This window comes from Bombyx mori, chromosome 12, assembly GCF_030269925.1.
Source record: "Bombyx mori chromosome 12, ASM3026992v2".
In the NCBI taxonomy this organism is placed as follows: domain Eukaryota; kingdom Metazoa; phylum Arthropoda; class Insecta; order Lepidoptera; family Bombycidae; genus Bombyx; species Bombyx mori.
The window spans coordinates 8,356,022-8,372,370 of record NC_085118.1 but is presented as its reverse complement, the minus strand read 5'-3'; the positions used below and the strand labels follow the sequence as shown (position 1 = coordinate 8,372,370).

At 41.4% G+C, this 16,349-nt stretch overlaps 1 protein-coding gene across 2 annotated transcripts; it reads left to right on the top strand.

Moving 5' to 3' along the window:
• Positions 1 to 71: 71 nt before the first annotated feature.
• LOC101744949 (uncharacterized) lies at positions 72 to 8,428 on the top strand. 2 transcript variants are annotated; one of them, XM_004929445.4, is made up of 7 exons: positions 72 to 313; positions 1,792 to 3,195; positions 4,621 to 4,774; positions 4,853 to 5,114; positions 6,496 to 6,619; positions 7,191 to 7,351; positions 7,998 to 8,428. In XM_004929445.4, exons 1-7 carry the CDS (start codon positions 256 to 258, stop codon positions 8,217 to 8,219), a joined length of 2,385 nt encoding a protein of 794 aa, XP_004929502.1. In that variant the 5' UTR covers positions 72 to 255; the 3' UTR covers positions 8,220 to 8,428. The 2 variants fall into 2 exon arrangements, with proteins under 2 accessions (XP_004929502.1, XP_062527413.1); XM_062671429.1 differs by lacking the exon at positions 72 to 313 and adding an exon at positions 1,227 to 1,368.
• The last annotated feature ends 7,921 nt before the right edge of the window (positions 8,429 to 16,349 follow it).

Genomic DNA, 16,349 nt, shown 5'->3' with positions numbered 1-16,349 from the left:
GCATAAAGTCATTTGAGAAGATGTATTTAGAACATATTTTTGAAGTCTGAAACTTTTTTGAGTTAACCGTGATAGGTACTCGGATATTGTCAAAAATTGTTTCTTTTGACAAGAAAAAAAAAACAAATAATCAAAGTATCGTAATTTCGCACTTACAGAAGTATTCGTTTTAAACATAAATTAATACACAGTTGCAGTTTGGAGATGATTTAGCAATAATCACTTCTCACTAAAAAAGTTTGCTAAAAAAATAAAATGTCAACTTCCAATATAACCCTAATAGATTTAAACACACAGTTGCCTTTTGAAATTGGTTAGTACCTGCATTTCTCTACAACTGTCTAAAGAGCAGGTAACGTAACGGTAACATCACTAACATCATTGATTTACTTTAGATGAACGAAAAAGCGTTTTAACCGAATTATGTTCGAATGAAGTAAATCCAGTATGAAATAAAAAATGATTGAGTCTGTATGTAGTTATCTACTGACCTTTATTTTTTTTATTGCTTAGATTGGTTGACGAGCTCACAGCCCACCTAGTGTTAAGTGGTTACTGGAGCCCATAGACATCTACCACTTAAATACCGCCACCTACCTTGAGATATGAGTTCTAAGGTCTCAGTATAGTTACAACGGCTGCTCCACCCTTCAAACCGAAACGCATTACTGCTTCACGGCAGAAATAGGCAAGGTGGTGGTACCTACCCGTGCGGACTCACAAGAGTTCCTACCACCAGTAATTACGCAGATAATAATTTTGCGGGCTTGATTTTTATTACACGATGTTATTCCTTCACCGTGGAAGTCCATCGCGAACATTTGTTAAGTTCGTATTTCATTAGAAATATTGGTACCAGCTTGGGATTCGAACACCGGTGAATCGCTCAACACGAATGCACCGGACGTCTTATCCTTTAGGTCACGACGACTACATGAATGACAAAAACATACTTACCTAAGATATTATGTTTAAAAAATTGCGTATTTTGTTACTCAAGTACTAACTGAGATTTCGACCTCATGTTTCACGGTTGGTACTTACGTTCGTGTGTGGTGTGTTGTGGCTCAGGTAATTTGAATTTGGCCGTGAGTTCGTTCATGCATTTAAACAATAGAAACAAGTAAAAATAGCTTATCTGACATCAACCTAGATATTGTCTTTTACGAAACGTAAGAATCCTGAGAGCTCGTTATCCAGACAATACCTGAAATTATTTGTTGATATTGTGCTATCGCAAAAAAAATTGCACCACCACAGTACGTACGTCGCCTGAAGTGACGCATTCCTACACATATTCTTTAAATCATTCCTTACAAGCCGATGGAAACAGGGTTGGGTGTTTTACGTAGGACGTAACTCCTAAGAGTAAGTACGTAAGAGGGTACCTTTGTGATTCTCATCACAATTTTTATTTCATTGCTTCAGAATTTTAATGGAAAAAACTAATGATGATAAAATTATGTTTTGTACGTAAATCCTACAGATTGAAATCATCCATAAAGCATTGCCGGCATTTTTCAAATTATTTAAAAATCTGTAACTTAATACTTAAATTGATCATCCATAACTGCAAATTACAAGCCTGTAAAACAAGAAATATTCCTAGAACTATTATTTTGTAGATATAATATATTGTTTTTATGTTATCGTGTTACTACTTCCTTAGGTAAATTCATGTAAAAGTTATAAATTATGCCTAGGTTATAAGTGCTGGGTGTTCTTCTTGCAAATATGTTTTATATCAAAATAACAAGTAACAAGCTTGATTATTATTAATTTAATTTATAGATGAGAAGCTTAAATCCGAGCTTTGTTTTGCTGAGACCTTGGTAATAAGCTGTGGTCATTGTGAAGGCGAAAATGAAGCTGAAGATTTATTTTCGGATTCTGAGTCATCTTGCTTTGATGCTACCGAAAGCGAAATATCGGAAGAAGTAAAGGATACAACTCTTTTTGAAACCAAAGATCACATCGAAGAGGATACAAAGGAGGAAGAATTACTCGAAGAAGAAGATGATTTTCATATCTACTTTTTTCCCGATTGTAATAAACCAGCTGTTAAACGAAGTAGTCAAGCTAGTTTAATCACTGTCGATGGTATTCCGAAAATAAATCGAACCTTTAAAATTGACATAAATTGTTCATGTAGTATCGACAAACAAGGACGCTGCAGTTGTTATACAAAATTGCCCTGCAGATGCGGAGCTAAAACAACAGAGGAATGTGCTTGTTCAAAACTCACTGAAATTTGTATTTGTCATGACGGGAAACCACAAACAGAATGCACTTGTAAGGGCAGTAACGTTTGCCTATGTCATCCTGATTTTACAATGCAACCTACTTGTACATGCGATCAAATAGATAAACCGTGTATTTGCCATTCTGATAAGTTTCCCAGCCCTAAATGTACATGTAAATACAAAACGCAAACCTATTCAGAGAAAACGGCCATCAGTGAATGTACTGACGAAGAAGAATCTCAAATAGTTACAAATCTTTCTAATGTTGAAGAGCAATGTGAATGCCAGAAAAAGAAACCGGAGCCCCGATGTATTTGCCGCAAAGGTGAAGATTGTATTTGCAAAGAAGATTCATGTATTTGTGAAATTAAAAAAGTCTGTTCTTGTGAAACTATTTCCAGCCAAGAAGAAATATGTAACTCCGATGACAACAAGTCAATTTGTGCCTGCCCAATCCAAGTAGATTGCACTTGTAATGAAGAACAAGATGATTGTAAATGTTTTCCGGTCAAAGATTGTTCTTGCGGCGATCCTGAGAATTGTAAATGTTTTGTTGCATGCGATTGCATTGATCCTTGTATTTGTGATACTGTACCTAATAAAGAAGTAAAAGAGCTATGCGTGTGTATTGACAAAATGCGAGCTAACAAAAAACCTGATTGTTCTTGTCATTCTAAAACAGAAAAACCTAAAAAACTAAAACGAGTTAGGGCCGGTAAACACGGTTACCGATGGTGTCACGATGTTGATCCTAAACATACGTATTTCGATTACGCATATGACCGTCATGACAAAATTATTTATAAAGAACCATCTGTTGAGAAAATTGAAATATTAGGCCTTCATGACGAAAAAACAAATGAAGATGCTTGTTCAATTCACGGGGTTACTGCTCCACCCTACAAAAAGAAGATTGCGAAAGCCTCTATAGATTGTTGCAGTTCCGTTGGAGGTATGTACATGTATTTTTTTTTATTGCTTAGATGGGTGGACGATCTCACAGCCCACCTGGTGTTAAGTGGTTACTGGAGCCCATAGACATCTACAACGTAAATGCGCCACCCATCTTGAGATATAAGTTCTTAAGGTCTCAAGAATAGTTACAACGGCTGCCCTACCCTTCAAACCGAAACGCACTACTGCTTCATGGCAGAAATAGGCAGGGTGGTGGTACCTACCCACGCAGACTCACAAGAGGTCCTACCACCTTATTTTTGTATTTAAATTATGTAAAGTTTATTTATTTAACAAATTATTTCCTTATATAAAAATTCAGTGATTAAATTAAAATAATGATATCTTAGCAGGTATCTGCGATAGGATAAATATGTAAGTTAAAGTTAAGAAAAATTATCTAAATCATTCCAAAATCATGGCGAAATCGATTAATGCATAAACCGACGATTATTAAACCGAAGAAATCACCCATTCACCTTCACTATTATTACATTCTTAGCTTGGAAGGGTTCTCTACGTTTATTGACAGTGATTAGTTTAAATAAGGCGTAATTAAAACTAGCACAATCGAAATTCCACATAAAATTTGATTACAAAGTTCATTTTTTTAATTTGGAATGCGGAAATTGACAATGGGAACATTTTTTTATTTCTTTTTTATTGATACGATGGCTAGAACGAGCTCATGACCCATATGGTATTAAGTGGTTACGGGAGCCCATAGACATCAACAACGTAAATACTGCCATCCATTACTTTCGCATTGTCGCTTTCTATTAGAAACAGGCCGGGTGGTGGTAAATACCTCTGCGGGCTCACAGGACGCCTTACCACCAGTAATTACGTAAATTATAATTTTTGCGGGCTTAATTTTTATTACACAATTTTATTCTATCATTCAATCAGTTACACAATGATTTTACATAGTGCTTCGTTCACTATCCGCGCCGCCCTCACTGAACGTCGGCATTTATAAGCAAAAAATACAAAGCAAAATAAAATCCGTTGCGTGCGGTGCGTCCGGCGTGGGCCATTGGACGCGTACCTTAAGACCACGACGAATTTAACCATGAACATATGACTGTTTACTTATTAAACTAAATCACATATAATTGATAATATCTTGCATTTAAAGAAATATACAAAATATCAACATAGTGCATTTTTGCTCCTAGTTTTATCGTAATTTTTAGCTAAACGTTAAGAGCCTTTCCTCGTAAAATTTGATAATACTGGTACATAGTACCGACAGTATATAAAGGATCTGTGAAATGTCTGTCAACGACGAATATTTTTTTTACGGTAATTTTCTATGAAACCCTAAAATCAAAACAGCAGACTTAGGATTATTCAGTAATGTAATAATGAATATTTATAATGTTATTTTATTTGTTTCATACCTCATGATTTATATTTTTAGGCGTTAGTATTTGCGTTGAAACGTTAGGAGAAGATAAAGGTAAATTTCTCGTTCAAACGGTATCACATTCATCAAAAGAAGGTGCCAAATGTGGTTCAAAATTGGTGAGCATTTTAGACTGCAATCTTCATACTATGGAAGAAAACAGAACAGAGTAAGACTTTAATTTAGAGTTTTCTTCTCCTTTGTTACGAGTATTGAATTGCTCAATCATGTAATACATTAATTTTAGGCATTTTGCAAGAAAGGGTCTCATAAAAGAACGACGAAGTTACATGGCCATTTGTGAGAGCGGTTACTACAATAAAGTCACACGTATTTGCGGCGACAAGCACGTTGTGAAAAGGTTGTATCACACGTTTGAAGCTGCGCAAGATTTCTTACTTGAGGGTGCTAATATTGTACTACTGCGATATTTTGGACTACGTCGTTATAGAGGAAACGTGAAAACTGAAACGGTATTAATGAATGGTGTAGTCTGCGAAAGCATTTACGTAAGTCTCTAAAAATAAAGTGCATTTATTTTTGTATTTTCTTCGGTTTTCTCGACTCTGAAACATAATTAAAAAGTGATTTCACGGAATACTGAGCGTGACCACGGATACTGTAAAGTATTTCAATTGTTGGAAATCAATGTCAATACAAGGACAATAAAAAAGCGAATTAAATATATATATATTTTTATTGCTTAGATGGGTGGACGAGCTCACAGTCCACCTGGTGTTAAGTGGTTACTGGAGCCCATAGACATCCACAACGTAAATGCGCCACCCACCTTGAAACATAAGTTCTAAGGTCTCAGTATAGTTACAACGGCTGCCCCGCCCTTCAAACCGAAACGCATTACTGCTTCACGGCCGAAATAGGCAGGGTGGTGGTACCTACCCACGCGGACTCACAAGAGGTCCTACCACCAATGTAAAAATTAAACCGTAAAAGTATTTTAGCTTTGATTGTACTTTTTTTTGTATTTGTTATAAGCTCTCCACGAAATTATGGTTTGAAACTGAGCTGAACATGCAAAAGATCCTTAATACTTATGTATATACAATCTGAATATGAATACATGAGTATTCAATTTGTGTATGGCCTTAAATAAATAATACTAACATTATTTGAAAGAACTATTCATCGAGTTTCGAAATAGATAAGGGGTTTGTAAATGATGACTCGGATCGATTTCAGCTGCGTTAGGAATTCCAATATTTGATTTACTAATGAGGCTTTGTTATTTGATCTGATGTCTATGAGGTTAATAAGGGATTAAACGAGATAGATCTCAAATCACGTTACAAATTAATCTTAAATCCTTTAATGGATTATAAATAGTTTGGAATTGTTGTGGTACAAGTGGAACTTAAAGTTTAACGTAAAATATTTATATGAATTTAAGTATATACATATTATATTCTTCTTCTCAGTCGTGTGGTCGTGGTCACCACTTCGGTTGGTGGTGCGCTTCACCAGAAGTCGCCATTCCTCGCGTACCGCAGCCCTTCTTGTGCACCCGTTAACGGGACCGTTTAGAGCTGCCTTTATTTGGTCGGTCCATCGTAACGGTGATCTGCCGCGCGGTCTTGCACCCTCTATCATGCCCTGCACCACAAGACGCTCAACTGAGTCGTCACTCCGCCGCGACACATGCCCGAAGAAAGTGAGAATGGGACCCTGAACGATGGAGGATAGTCGCTGTTTGATGCCGAGTTCCTGTAGAATTGACTGATTCGTTCTGAACTCCGACCACGATATTTGCAGCATTCTTCTCCAGCACCACATTTCGAGAGCATCTATCCTCTTTTTCTCACTTTCTCTCAATGTCCAGTCTCAATGTCATCATGAGTCATTATATTAATGTATTTAAACTGTGTGTTTTAGGTTTGTCAGGGTGTTAGTCAAGCTGTTGTGAACGGGAAACCGCTTTTTGTTGTTAAAGTAGAACGACACATTATTGAACCTAATGGATATGTTCATCAGACCTTAACTGTTCTAACTTTAAGAGGTATGTTTGTTGTTTAGTATTTTGAGTTTATTATAAAAATACCGAAACACGAATAAAATGTTACGTTTGTATCATTTGGTTTTTGGAAATCTGAATTTAAGAGTCGAAAGCGAATGGATTAAAAAAGAAATAAAAAAGAAACAAAAAAGGTTGATATAACCCAGTGAGGGTTATATTAACCTTGACAGGTGAGGTGACCTCAGGCAGGCAGCCAGACGTAACACTCATGCCGTATCACTATGCAGCATGATATGGGACATGCCACATAATGGGTCCTCTTATGAGGTTCCCGTTATATACATTACGGACTGGAAAACAAAAACTTTATATTTAAATACACAGTAATAGAAATAATAATAGAGTTTCTACAAAATTTTACTTGTAATAATCTAAAAAACTTTTAACCCTTTAAGATTTTAATTCACTATGCTTTATTTTGGCTGACAATAATGTTCAAAAAGATTCAGCGATTATCATTAGATACACAGACAGACCCTGTGTTGTTGAGAATCTTTTAATCTGCCCGAAATAGTCTATAATGAATATTGATCGTCAAAATGCACTTGTACAGGCTATACAGTGAGTCACGAATGGGCTGACAATAATTGTATACTACACCTGAATCCACTTCTGCGTGTGGTGCCAGAGAGGGACGAGATCGAGCCTCACGCTCCTTTGCGTGAAAAGTGGCGAGAAGATCTTCAACTTTTATCTGATTACTTGGACTATAAGGTGCTTTAACGATTTGTTGCTGTGGTCATTGACCTTGAAATGCATTTCAGGTTCTTTCTGCTTATTTAAACTACCATACCAAGATACCACACATGGTACAAGTATAGTATGTAGCCTTCTCAGGTCAGCGACCTCTTGGATGAGAGAAGTACATGGGACTTAATGTGATTATTAACAAAGAAACGTTGTAGTAGTAGTTAACCGTCTGTGCTATATGAATAATGCGTCATCACAAGGGAAACATAATATAAGAATACTACTAATATATAAATCTATAGTGGTTTTTACGGATGTTCCGCTATAACCACCGAACCATGCATCCGATTGACTTGAAACTTGTTTTCCATGTAGAAAATACATGTACATAATGGATAGGCTAATATTTATATGAGTGTTGGATTCCCTACACCAAATTGCGGGGGCGTTAATGATGAGAATCTTTGTGGGGGTGAGAAATAATAACGTTAGTTTTAAATGCCCAGCGAAGTGGACGGGTACAGCTAGTAATACTATAATATAAAATATGAAAGTTCAAAATGGCTTTGTAAGAGTTTCGGGTTAGATGATTTTAAAATTTATCTTTACTGTAAAACATTCTAAGTGCTTTTTAAATTAGGATATACAATGGGGTTCACTGTATTTTCAGAGTGCACGGACTTCTGAAGGCGGCCGCTATATAGCTGAGAGTGGCTCGCTCACTAACACCATCCGGGAATATCTGCAAGCACTTCTATTACTTCGTCCCCAGGATGCTTTGCATTTCACGAGACATTACTTTGGTTCTGCTCTATCAGCCCTGGATCTTCCCCATGACGAATATTTCGATGCCGCTTCCAAGCACGTTAGGTATTACTTTTTTGAAGAGTAATTTATTTTCAACCGCCGAGTCCTGAAAACTTGGTTCAAAGGAAATTTATAAAATAATAAAATTTGTACTGTTTATTTTGAATACCTCAAGCGTTTAGCTTAGATATTTTTATGTATATTTGCTAACATTGTATTCTATTGTTACTCAAGTTTTAAATCATCTGTGAATAATTATTGAAATAGTTTAAATAAAACACATCAACACTCAAATTCTGCTTTTTATTTCGTTACTAGAAAAAAAAGATCATGTTTGTATATAAAATGTCTCAGGACACAGCCAGTAATGGAATTATGGAGTGTTTACTTGTGATAGTCCCAATTTAAATAGCCGCTGGAGGAGGTCGGCGGAAAATACTCTACAAATGTAATCGTTCTAATGGACCTGTAATTCTCAAGTGTTGAGAGCAAATAGATTTAGTGGCCTCCATTAAAATAAATGTAGGTGCGAGTACTTAAGGAACAGGTAAGGCGCTTTGGCAGCCTTTACGTGGCTTTGGTTCTTCATTTTAAATTTATTTGCCAGTTTATTGGTACATACGTCATTTTGAAGATTGAATAAAAATATCTAAACTGACCATTGTGGGAAAAAATAGGTTCAATTGGAGTTTAAGACTGATTTTTGTTTATAACGAAACAAGCAAAGGAGAAGAGGACTTAAAAGAAAATGTACGTAGCTCTGATAGTTTGTTTCCTTCAAAACATTAATTAAAGTTACTCCTAAGCCTTCTGTTTTGTTTGTATACGTAATTTTACATAAATGTCCTTTATTATGTGCAATTTTTATTTACATTATATGTGTAGATAAGTTCAGGGTTCACCTCGTGCTTAGTTGTTACCGAAATTGATAAAATTCGTCATGTGCATGTGAGTCCATTGAGACGCGAGGTGGAAATCTCAATTATCTTAATATGAGAGTACTGCAAACGAATGTCTATTATCATTATTTACACAAATATGTAATTGCATTTTGCTGGTCTGAATTTTATTCGTTTTCTTATTGTTTAGATTGCTGAACAGTCTCACGGACCATACGGTGCTATATGGTTATCAACAACGTTAAAGGTACCACCCATCTTGACACGTGAGCTTCCAAGCCGTCGTTGTAGGTCGTCGTGGCCTAAAGGATAAGACGTCCGAATCGTCGACGAATCGAAGACGTCCGATGTTCGAATCCCAGGCGGGTACCAATTTTGTAATGAAATACGTACTCAACAAATAAATAAATAATAAACAAATAAATAAATATCACACCACGTTAACTGGTCCCGTGATAAGTTCGTAAAGAACTTGTGTTACAGGTACCAGATAACGGAAATAAATGTATGTGGGTGACTCACATGTATTTATTTATTTTATAATATTTTATTATAATTACACTACACAACAACACATACATACTTTATTTTATATCAACACATTCATTTATCACACAATCATACAAAACATTATTTACACTAAACAAAATTTAATTCATAAGCAAAGTCGGGCGATAACTGCAGTATAGCGGCGGCGATAATATTTCGCGAGTACATCGGTGCATAGACGAACCGGTCGTCGCATTTTTACCGATCCAACGCCACCAGTCGAAATCTGACTTGCGAGCGCGCATCCCGTATTATCTTTTCTGTTCTACGCCTTTTATAATTTTTGCTTTTTGTTTCGTGTACCGCTTGTGTTGCTTGGACTATCTATTTCTTGTTACTTTCTCCTTCTTTCTTTATATTTGTGTTCGTCTTAAATAAAAACTTTCTTTGTGTCCATTTGTGTTTGCAAAGACTTTATAATACTAAATTAAAATGTAAGATTTTTATTATACACATACATATATTTAAGAGACATCCATAACCCTGGAAAAGACATTTATATTTATCATACAAATACCTTCCCTTGGCGGGATTCGCACCCGCGACCCCCTTGTGTAGTGACCATGTCACTTACCACTACACCAGACGGCCGTTAAATGTTCACGATTGACTTCCACGGTGATGGAATAGTATCGTGTAATAAAAATCAAACCCGCAAAATTATAATTTGCGTAATTACTGGTGGTAGGACCTGTTGTGACTGCGCGCGGGTAGGTACCACCGTCTTACCTATTTCTGCCGTGAAGTAGTAATGCGTTTCGGTCTGAAGGTTAGGGCAGACGTTGTAACTGTACTGAGACCTTATAACTTATATTTTTTTTTTTTTTTTTTTTTTTTTTATTTTTTTTTTTTTATCATTGAAAGATTACTGGTGGCCCGGAGGCCTTTCCAGCTTCACCAGGACAGGTGGGCGAGCAAAGGCTCAGCCAGGAGGGGGGGATTTGCTAACAACTGCCCGAGCGCCTCCGAAGGAGACCTAACAACTCAAGAGCAATTGCTTCGCGTATGAATCTACTACCGGATCGGAATCGCGACCCACTGAGAAGATCCGGCGAGAAACTCAGCGGGCTGATGCATGGGTTAGGTTGCACGTCGACCTCTTTGTCGAGTTCGACGAGTACGGTTACCGAGGTTCCTCAGCCTGCTCCTAGTGTTAGAGCTGAAGGTATCTAATGCAAGAGTTATTGGATCTGATGGATCCGTAAGGACGTGTCTAGGGCGACGACGGTGACTTGCTCCTGCGTGATCAGGATTCGGGGAGTAATCAGCGGCGGCAACGATAAGGCGATTATCATGACGCATAGCCTTATCGAAGTAACGTTCCGACACTAACTTCATGTGTTTGCGGATCGATTCGAGGCCCAGGTCGTCGTGAAGGTCGACGTTCCTCACGAACCACGGAGCCCCGACGGCTAACCTGCAAAAGCGGGATTGCAGGGATTGGAGGGTGTCTATGTGTGTGCGGGCCGCGTGAGCGAACACCACACTCGCGTAAGTCATGACGGGCCTTATGCAAGTTTTGTAAAGTGTCACCTTGTTCCGAAGGGACATTTTACTCCGCTTACAGATCATGGGATAGAGTCTACCGAGAATAAATGCGGCACGGTCACGGACTGTTTTTATATGCGGACGGAATGTCATGGATGCATCCAGGGTTACTCCCAGGTACTTGACCTTCCTGGTCCAGGGTATAGGTTGGCCGAAGAGGGTGATCGGGGGTGTGATATTTCTCCTCCTAATGCGGGAGGAAATAAGCGGAGAGTTTCCCCTTTGAAATAACACTGCTGTGCTTTTCGCTGGGTTGATGTCTATGCGCCATTTTCGGAACCACTGTCCGAGGGTTAACGCTGCACTCTGGAGCTTACTCGCGATTAGGGACTTGTTTCTACTTGAGTAGTAAACGGTTGTGTCGTCAGCGAATAAGGCTAGCTGGGTCGGCGGCGACCGGGGAATATCATTGACAAATAAACTAAATAGGAGCGGAGAAAGAACGGAGCCTTGCGGGACTCCAGCCGTGAGTGGTCGCGGGGAGGAGCGGGTTTCCTCTACTCGATATCGAAAAGAGCGGTTAGACAAGAAGTCCCGTATGATGAGCACGAGACTATCCGGTACGCCCATGTTGAAAAGTTTGAAAATCAAACCGTTGTGCCAGACTTTGTCGAACGCTTTTGCGACGTCGAAGAAGAGGGCTCCCGTGTAGATCGGTTTTGGTCGGTTAAGTCCCACGAGAATGTGCTCCGTGAGGCGGTGCACCTGTTGTACGCATGAGTGATTTGCACGGAATCCGAATTGTTCATCGATGAGAATGCCCTTTGATGAGACGAAGTCTCTGAGGCGTTTGTAGAGCAGACGCTCATACAGTTTGCCTAGAGACATGAGGAGGCTAATCGGGCGGTAGCTCGTCGGATGATTTTTTGGTTTACCGGGTTTATGTATGCCGATAACGTCCGCTTCTTTCCACACCGCGGGAAAGATACAGTTAGCCATAGCGGCATTAAAAATAGATGCCAACATCACGATGAGTTGGACGGGTAAAAGTTTAATAACACGGTTAGATATACCGTCGGAACCGGGAGCTTTGCGAGGACGTAGGTCTTTGATCAAATCTTTAACTTCCATCGGGGTGACGGGTGGTAACGCATCCAAGGGTGGCAAGGAGGCTCTACGTTCTACCTCACTGTCTACTAATTCTACATGAACAGGGTCCACGGATTGAGTGCTGGGCGTGCACTGGGTTTGCAATGTATCGGCCAGCAGCTCTGCTTTTTCGTCATCATCGAATGCCGCGAGTCGGCCCGAGGGGCCTACGAGGGGGGGCATAGCTACTACCGTATCCGATTTGAGAGTACGAGCTAAGCGGTAGTAAGACCTTTGAGAGGGCGCGAGTCCTTCTAAGAAATCAGACCATCTGGCATCTCGGACTTCGGCGATGCGAGACTTTACGTCGCGTTGTAGGGCACGCATTCGAGTACGATTTTCCACGGTAGGATACCTATCGTAAGCGCGGATCGAGGCGTTCTTAGCTCTAAGGAGTTCCCTAATATCGTCAGGCAATTTGAAGCGGTGAAGGAAGTCCTCCGCTACAACTTGCTTCGATGACCTATCTAATGTCGAGGTGATGTGTGACGTTAAGATGTCTATGGCTTCAGCGGTATCCTGAGGAGACGGGGTAGAGTCCGGGCTAAACGGGAGCGATGGTGGATCAGATTCAGCCAGGCTAATGCCCAGCGTGTGCCAATCCACCACTGTCCTCGTGACGGGAACGGAATCAGGAGCGCGACCGAGTTTCAAAATGACGGGACGGTGGTCTGAATCTAACTCTGAAACTACTTCGATCGAGTGTAAGCGCAGAGTAACGTTTTTTAATAACGCTATGTCGAGTATATCCGGGCGATGCGCGATATTTAGCGGGTAGTGAGTCGGGGTTAGCGGAGCGATGATATCGAAGGCGAGATCATCGACTAACGCGTCGAGCCGCCTGCCATTAGGGGTTGTGGTATGTGAGTTCCACCTGATGTGTTTACAATTTAGGTCGCCCGCCAGAATGACAGAGCTTCCCATGCCAAGTAGCGCCTCGATATCACTGCTTAGAACGATCTTATCCGGAGGAAGATAAACGGACGCGATAACGATCGGCGCGTGACCCGTCAGTGAGATTCGGCACACTGATGCTTCGATGTTAGCGAGCGCGGGAGGATCGAGCGGGACGCAATGCAGGGCTCTTCTATAGTAAATGACGGTACCACCACCACGAGCAGTGAGCCTGTCGTTCCTAACCATGTTATAGTTCGCGATTTTAGGGTCGCGACGCGCGGGCTTGAGTAGGGTCTCCTGCACTAAAAAAATGTCAATTTGATGGTCACGCAAAAAATCACAAACCTGATCACGTTGATTTGCGAGACCGTAAGCGTTAAAAAATCCTATCGTTACGGATAAGGGCTTTATTCTACTAATGTACGCCATTGATTACCGGCGGAGTGAGGGGAGGACGTACGTATTTAACGACGCGTATACGTCAGCGTATTCCTGCACAACAGCGATGAAGTGTTGTGCAGTAGAGGCGGCGCGAATGGCGTCACCCAAGGCGTTAACACGCTCAAAGTTGATCGACTGAAAAAAGTCGATCGCTAGAGCGAGATTATCGGACGCGGTCGGAGTGCTGATCGCGGGGGAGGGACGAATCGCGGGGGCGGGACGAATCGCGGAGGGAGGAGCTGCAGCCGTGTTCGTGTACGGCAACGGTTTAGCCCAGGCCGAGCCGCTGGGCACCGGCGCCGGCACGAAGGCAGGCTTAGCCTTCGGCACAGAGGGTACTGAGACTTTGATGTCTGGGCGGGAAGCTCGGAGGCGGTTTTGGCGGGCGACGCGGCGATTTATTTTTGGAGCTCGGGGGCATCCACGGTAGTTCGCGGGGTGACCCTGTGTTCGGCACAGGACGCAGCTAGGTGGTTCGGTGGCGGTTTTCTGGTCGCGAGTACAGAGGGCCGTGGCGTGATCGCCCAAACACTTAACACATCGGGGGCGCGCGTGACAGTTACGGGAAGAGTGCCCGTACAGTTGGCAGTTATGGCACTGACTAGGAGTGCCTTTTTTATGGGGGACTTCGACGGCGATACCGGAGAGCTTACAGACGGTCCGTATGTTAAAAATGTGCTTACCCTCGGGGGTAGGCTGGAGGGCGACTAGAACCATATTGTATGGCTCCCTACCGCGGCCGGTGTGCATGCGGTGCACGGAATTTACTGGTAGGCCTTGTTCTATCAGATCAGCCTTGACGAGATCAGCATCTAGCTCCTTCGGGATTCCACGTATGACAACGCGAAGTTCGCGCTCCTCCTGGAGCGTATAAGTGTGGAAGCTTATACGCTCCTTTCGGAGGTAACTTGAGAGGGCCCTATGGTCGTCGGGTGACGTTACTTTTATTTGAATCCCGTTAGCGAGATTACGGGCGCTGACAAAATTAATATTTTTGGCCTTAAGGGCCAGGGAAACTCGGTCCCAAGCTGCCTTCTCTTGAAGGATTACCGGGGGAGGGGTCTGAGTTTTAGATTGTGCCACTGGACGCGGCGACGGTGTTGCACGGACAGCGGGAGCGACGGGGGTTGGAGGGCGGGGACGCGACGCGTTCGCGGCTTTGCTTACTTTAGCGGCCGCGGAAGCTCGGGCCTCCGCAGCGCGCTTTTTACCTTTTTGGACTACTGTGAATCCATCAGTCGTGGCGGCGGGGGAATGGTCGACCTCCATGTCCGACTCTGAATCGGATGAGGAGGGCGCGGGCGACCTGCGGGTGGGTGTTTTAGCGGGCGCAGTGGACGACGCAGGCACGACGGAGGCTGTGGACGAACGCACGGAAGCAACGTAGGTCGCCGACGAACGCACGGTTGAGGCGGAAGCTGCAACGGTCGACGCAGAAGTTTTGGGCGCGAGTATCGGGGACACGGGATAGGCGGGCGTGATGGAGGCCGCGATGGACGACGCAGGAGCGATGGGAGCGACAGAGACCGCCGGCGAGTTCGCTGCGTGATGGGTCTTGAATTCTAAAAATTCTGCCGATAGCGTTGGGTACCTAAGGCGAAGAAATTCTGCAAACAGATCGACCGTGGACTCCATTATAATAGACGAGTGCCCAGGGGGGGCTGCCCCGGGACTTTAAAAACACACTCGCCTTACGGCGAGGCCCCAAAAATTGTAATAATCGCAATTAATTACGGCACACAGCCGTCCGCTTGCAAACGGGCCACTAAGTTACCGAACGAATTCCTGGAATTTAGGGGTCCGCCCGCTCACAGATGGCGATGCGACGCAATTAGCACAGGTAGTCACTTCCGAGAAAAACACTTGGACGCCAGATGTGCCCCGAACCGAGGTCGGGCAATCGAACGGTCGATGAGCACGTCAGCACGCGACGGGTGCCTGAATCGGAATGAACTTATATCTCAAGATGGGTGGCGGTATTTACGTTATAGATGTCTATGGGCTCCAGTAACCATTTATCATCAGGCGGGCCGTGAGCTCGTGCACCCGTCTAAGCAATAATTTTTTTTGGCTCTAACTGACTTCTTCCTAAACTTAATTATCACTTTGTGGACCCGTTTTTATATGCTAGAAGACATAAAGAAGAATTTGCAGCGAGAACTGAACTCAATTCCGGAAAAAGGGTTTAAAAATGTTTTGCTGATTGAATTATATTTGTTGGCGTAAGTATATCGTTTCTGACGGAGCGTACTTTGAATTTGATAAAATAAATTTGGATGAATAACTAACATTCGGGGTATTATTGATCTTTTCCAGACAATTTCTTAACAGAATAGTGTTATTGAAATAAAATTTTATCAAAATTTCCGTAATTGATTTTTTACCTTGAATCTTAGTCTACAATGCGCTTAGAACAAAACTGCATCTGATATGATTGATTTGTATGTTAGATTTTGTATAAGGTATTCGATATTTATAATGTACGGAAAAATCAAGCGTGATACGAAAAGTTTTGGGTCAAAGATATTATGCATAACCAACCTCCCTCAAATATACGAATGCCTGATCCTGTAGGAAAAAAACTGACTCGAGGAACACCTCGAGACGTGTAAGGAATTAAATTTTTTATTTCTTATATGTAAATGAATTAATTAATAAACATAGACAGGTAGATGATATAACTGAGAAGAAAATGTTTTTCTTACATTTTTCTCAAAGGTAAATTTTAGCTCAAAGGTTAATTTTTTATATATAAACATTAGCATCTGTTTCGTTTTATTATTATTTCATTG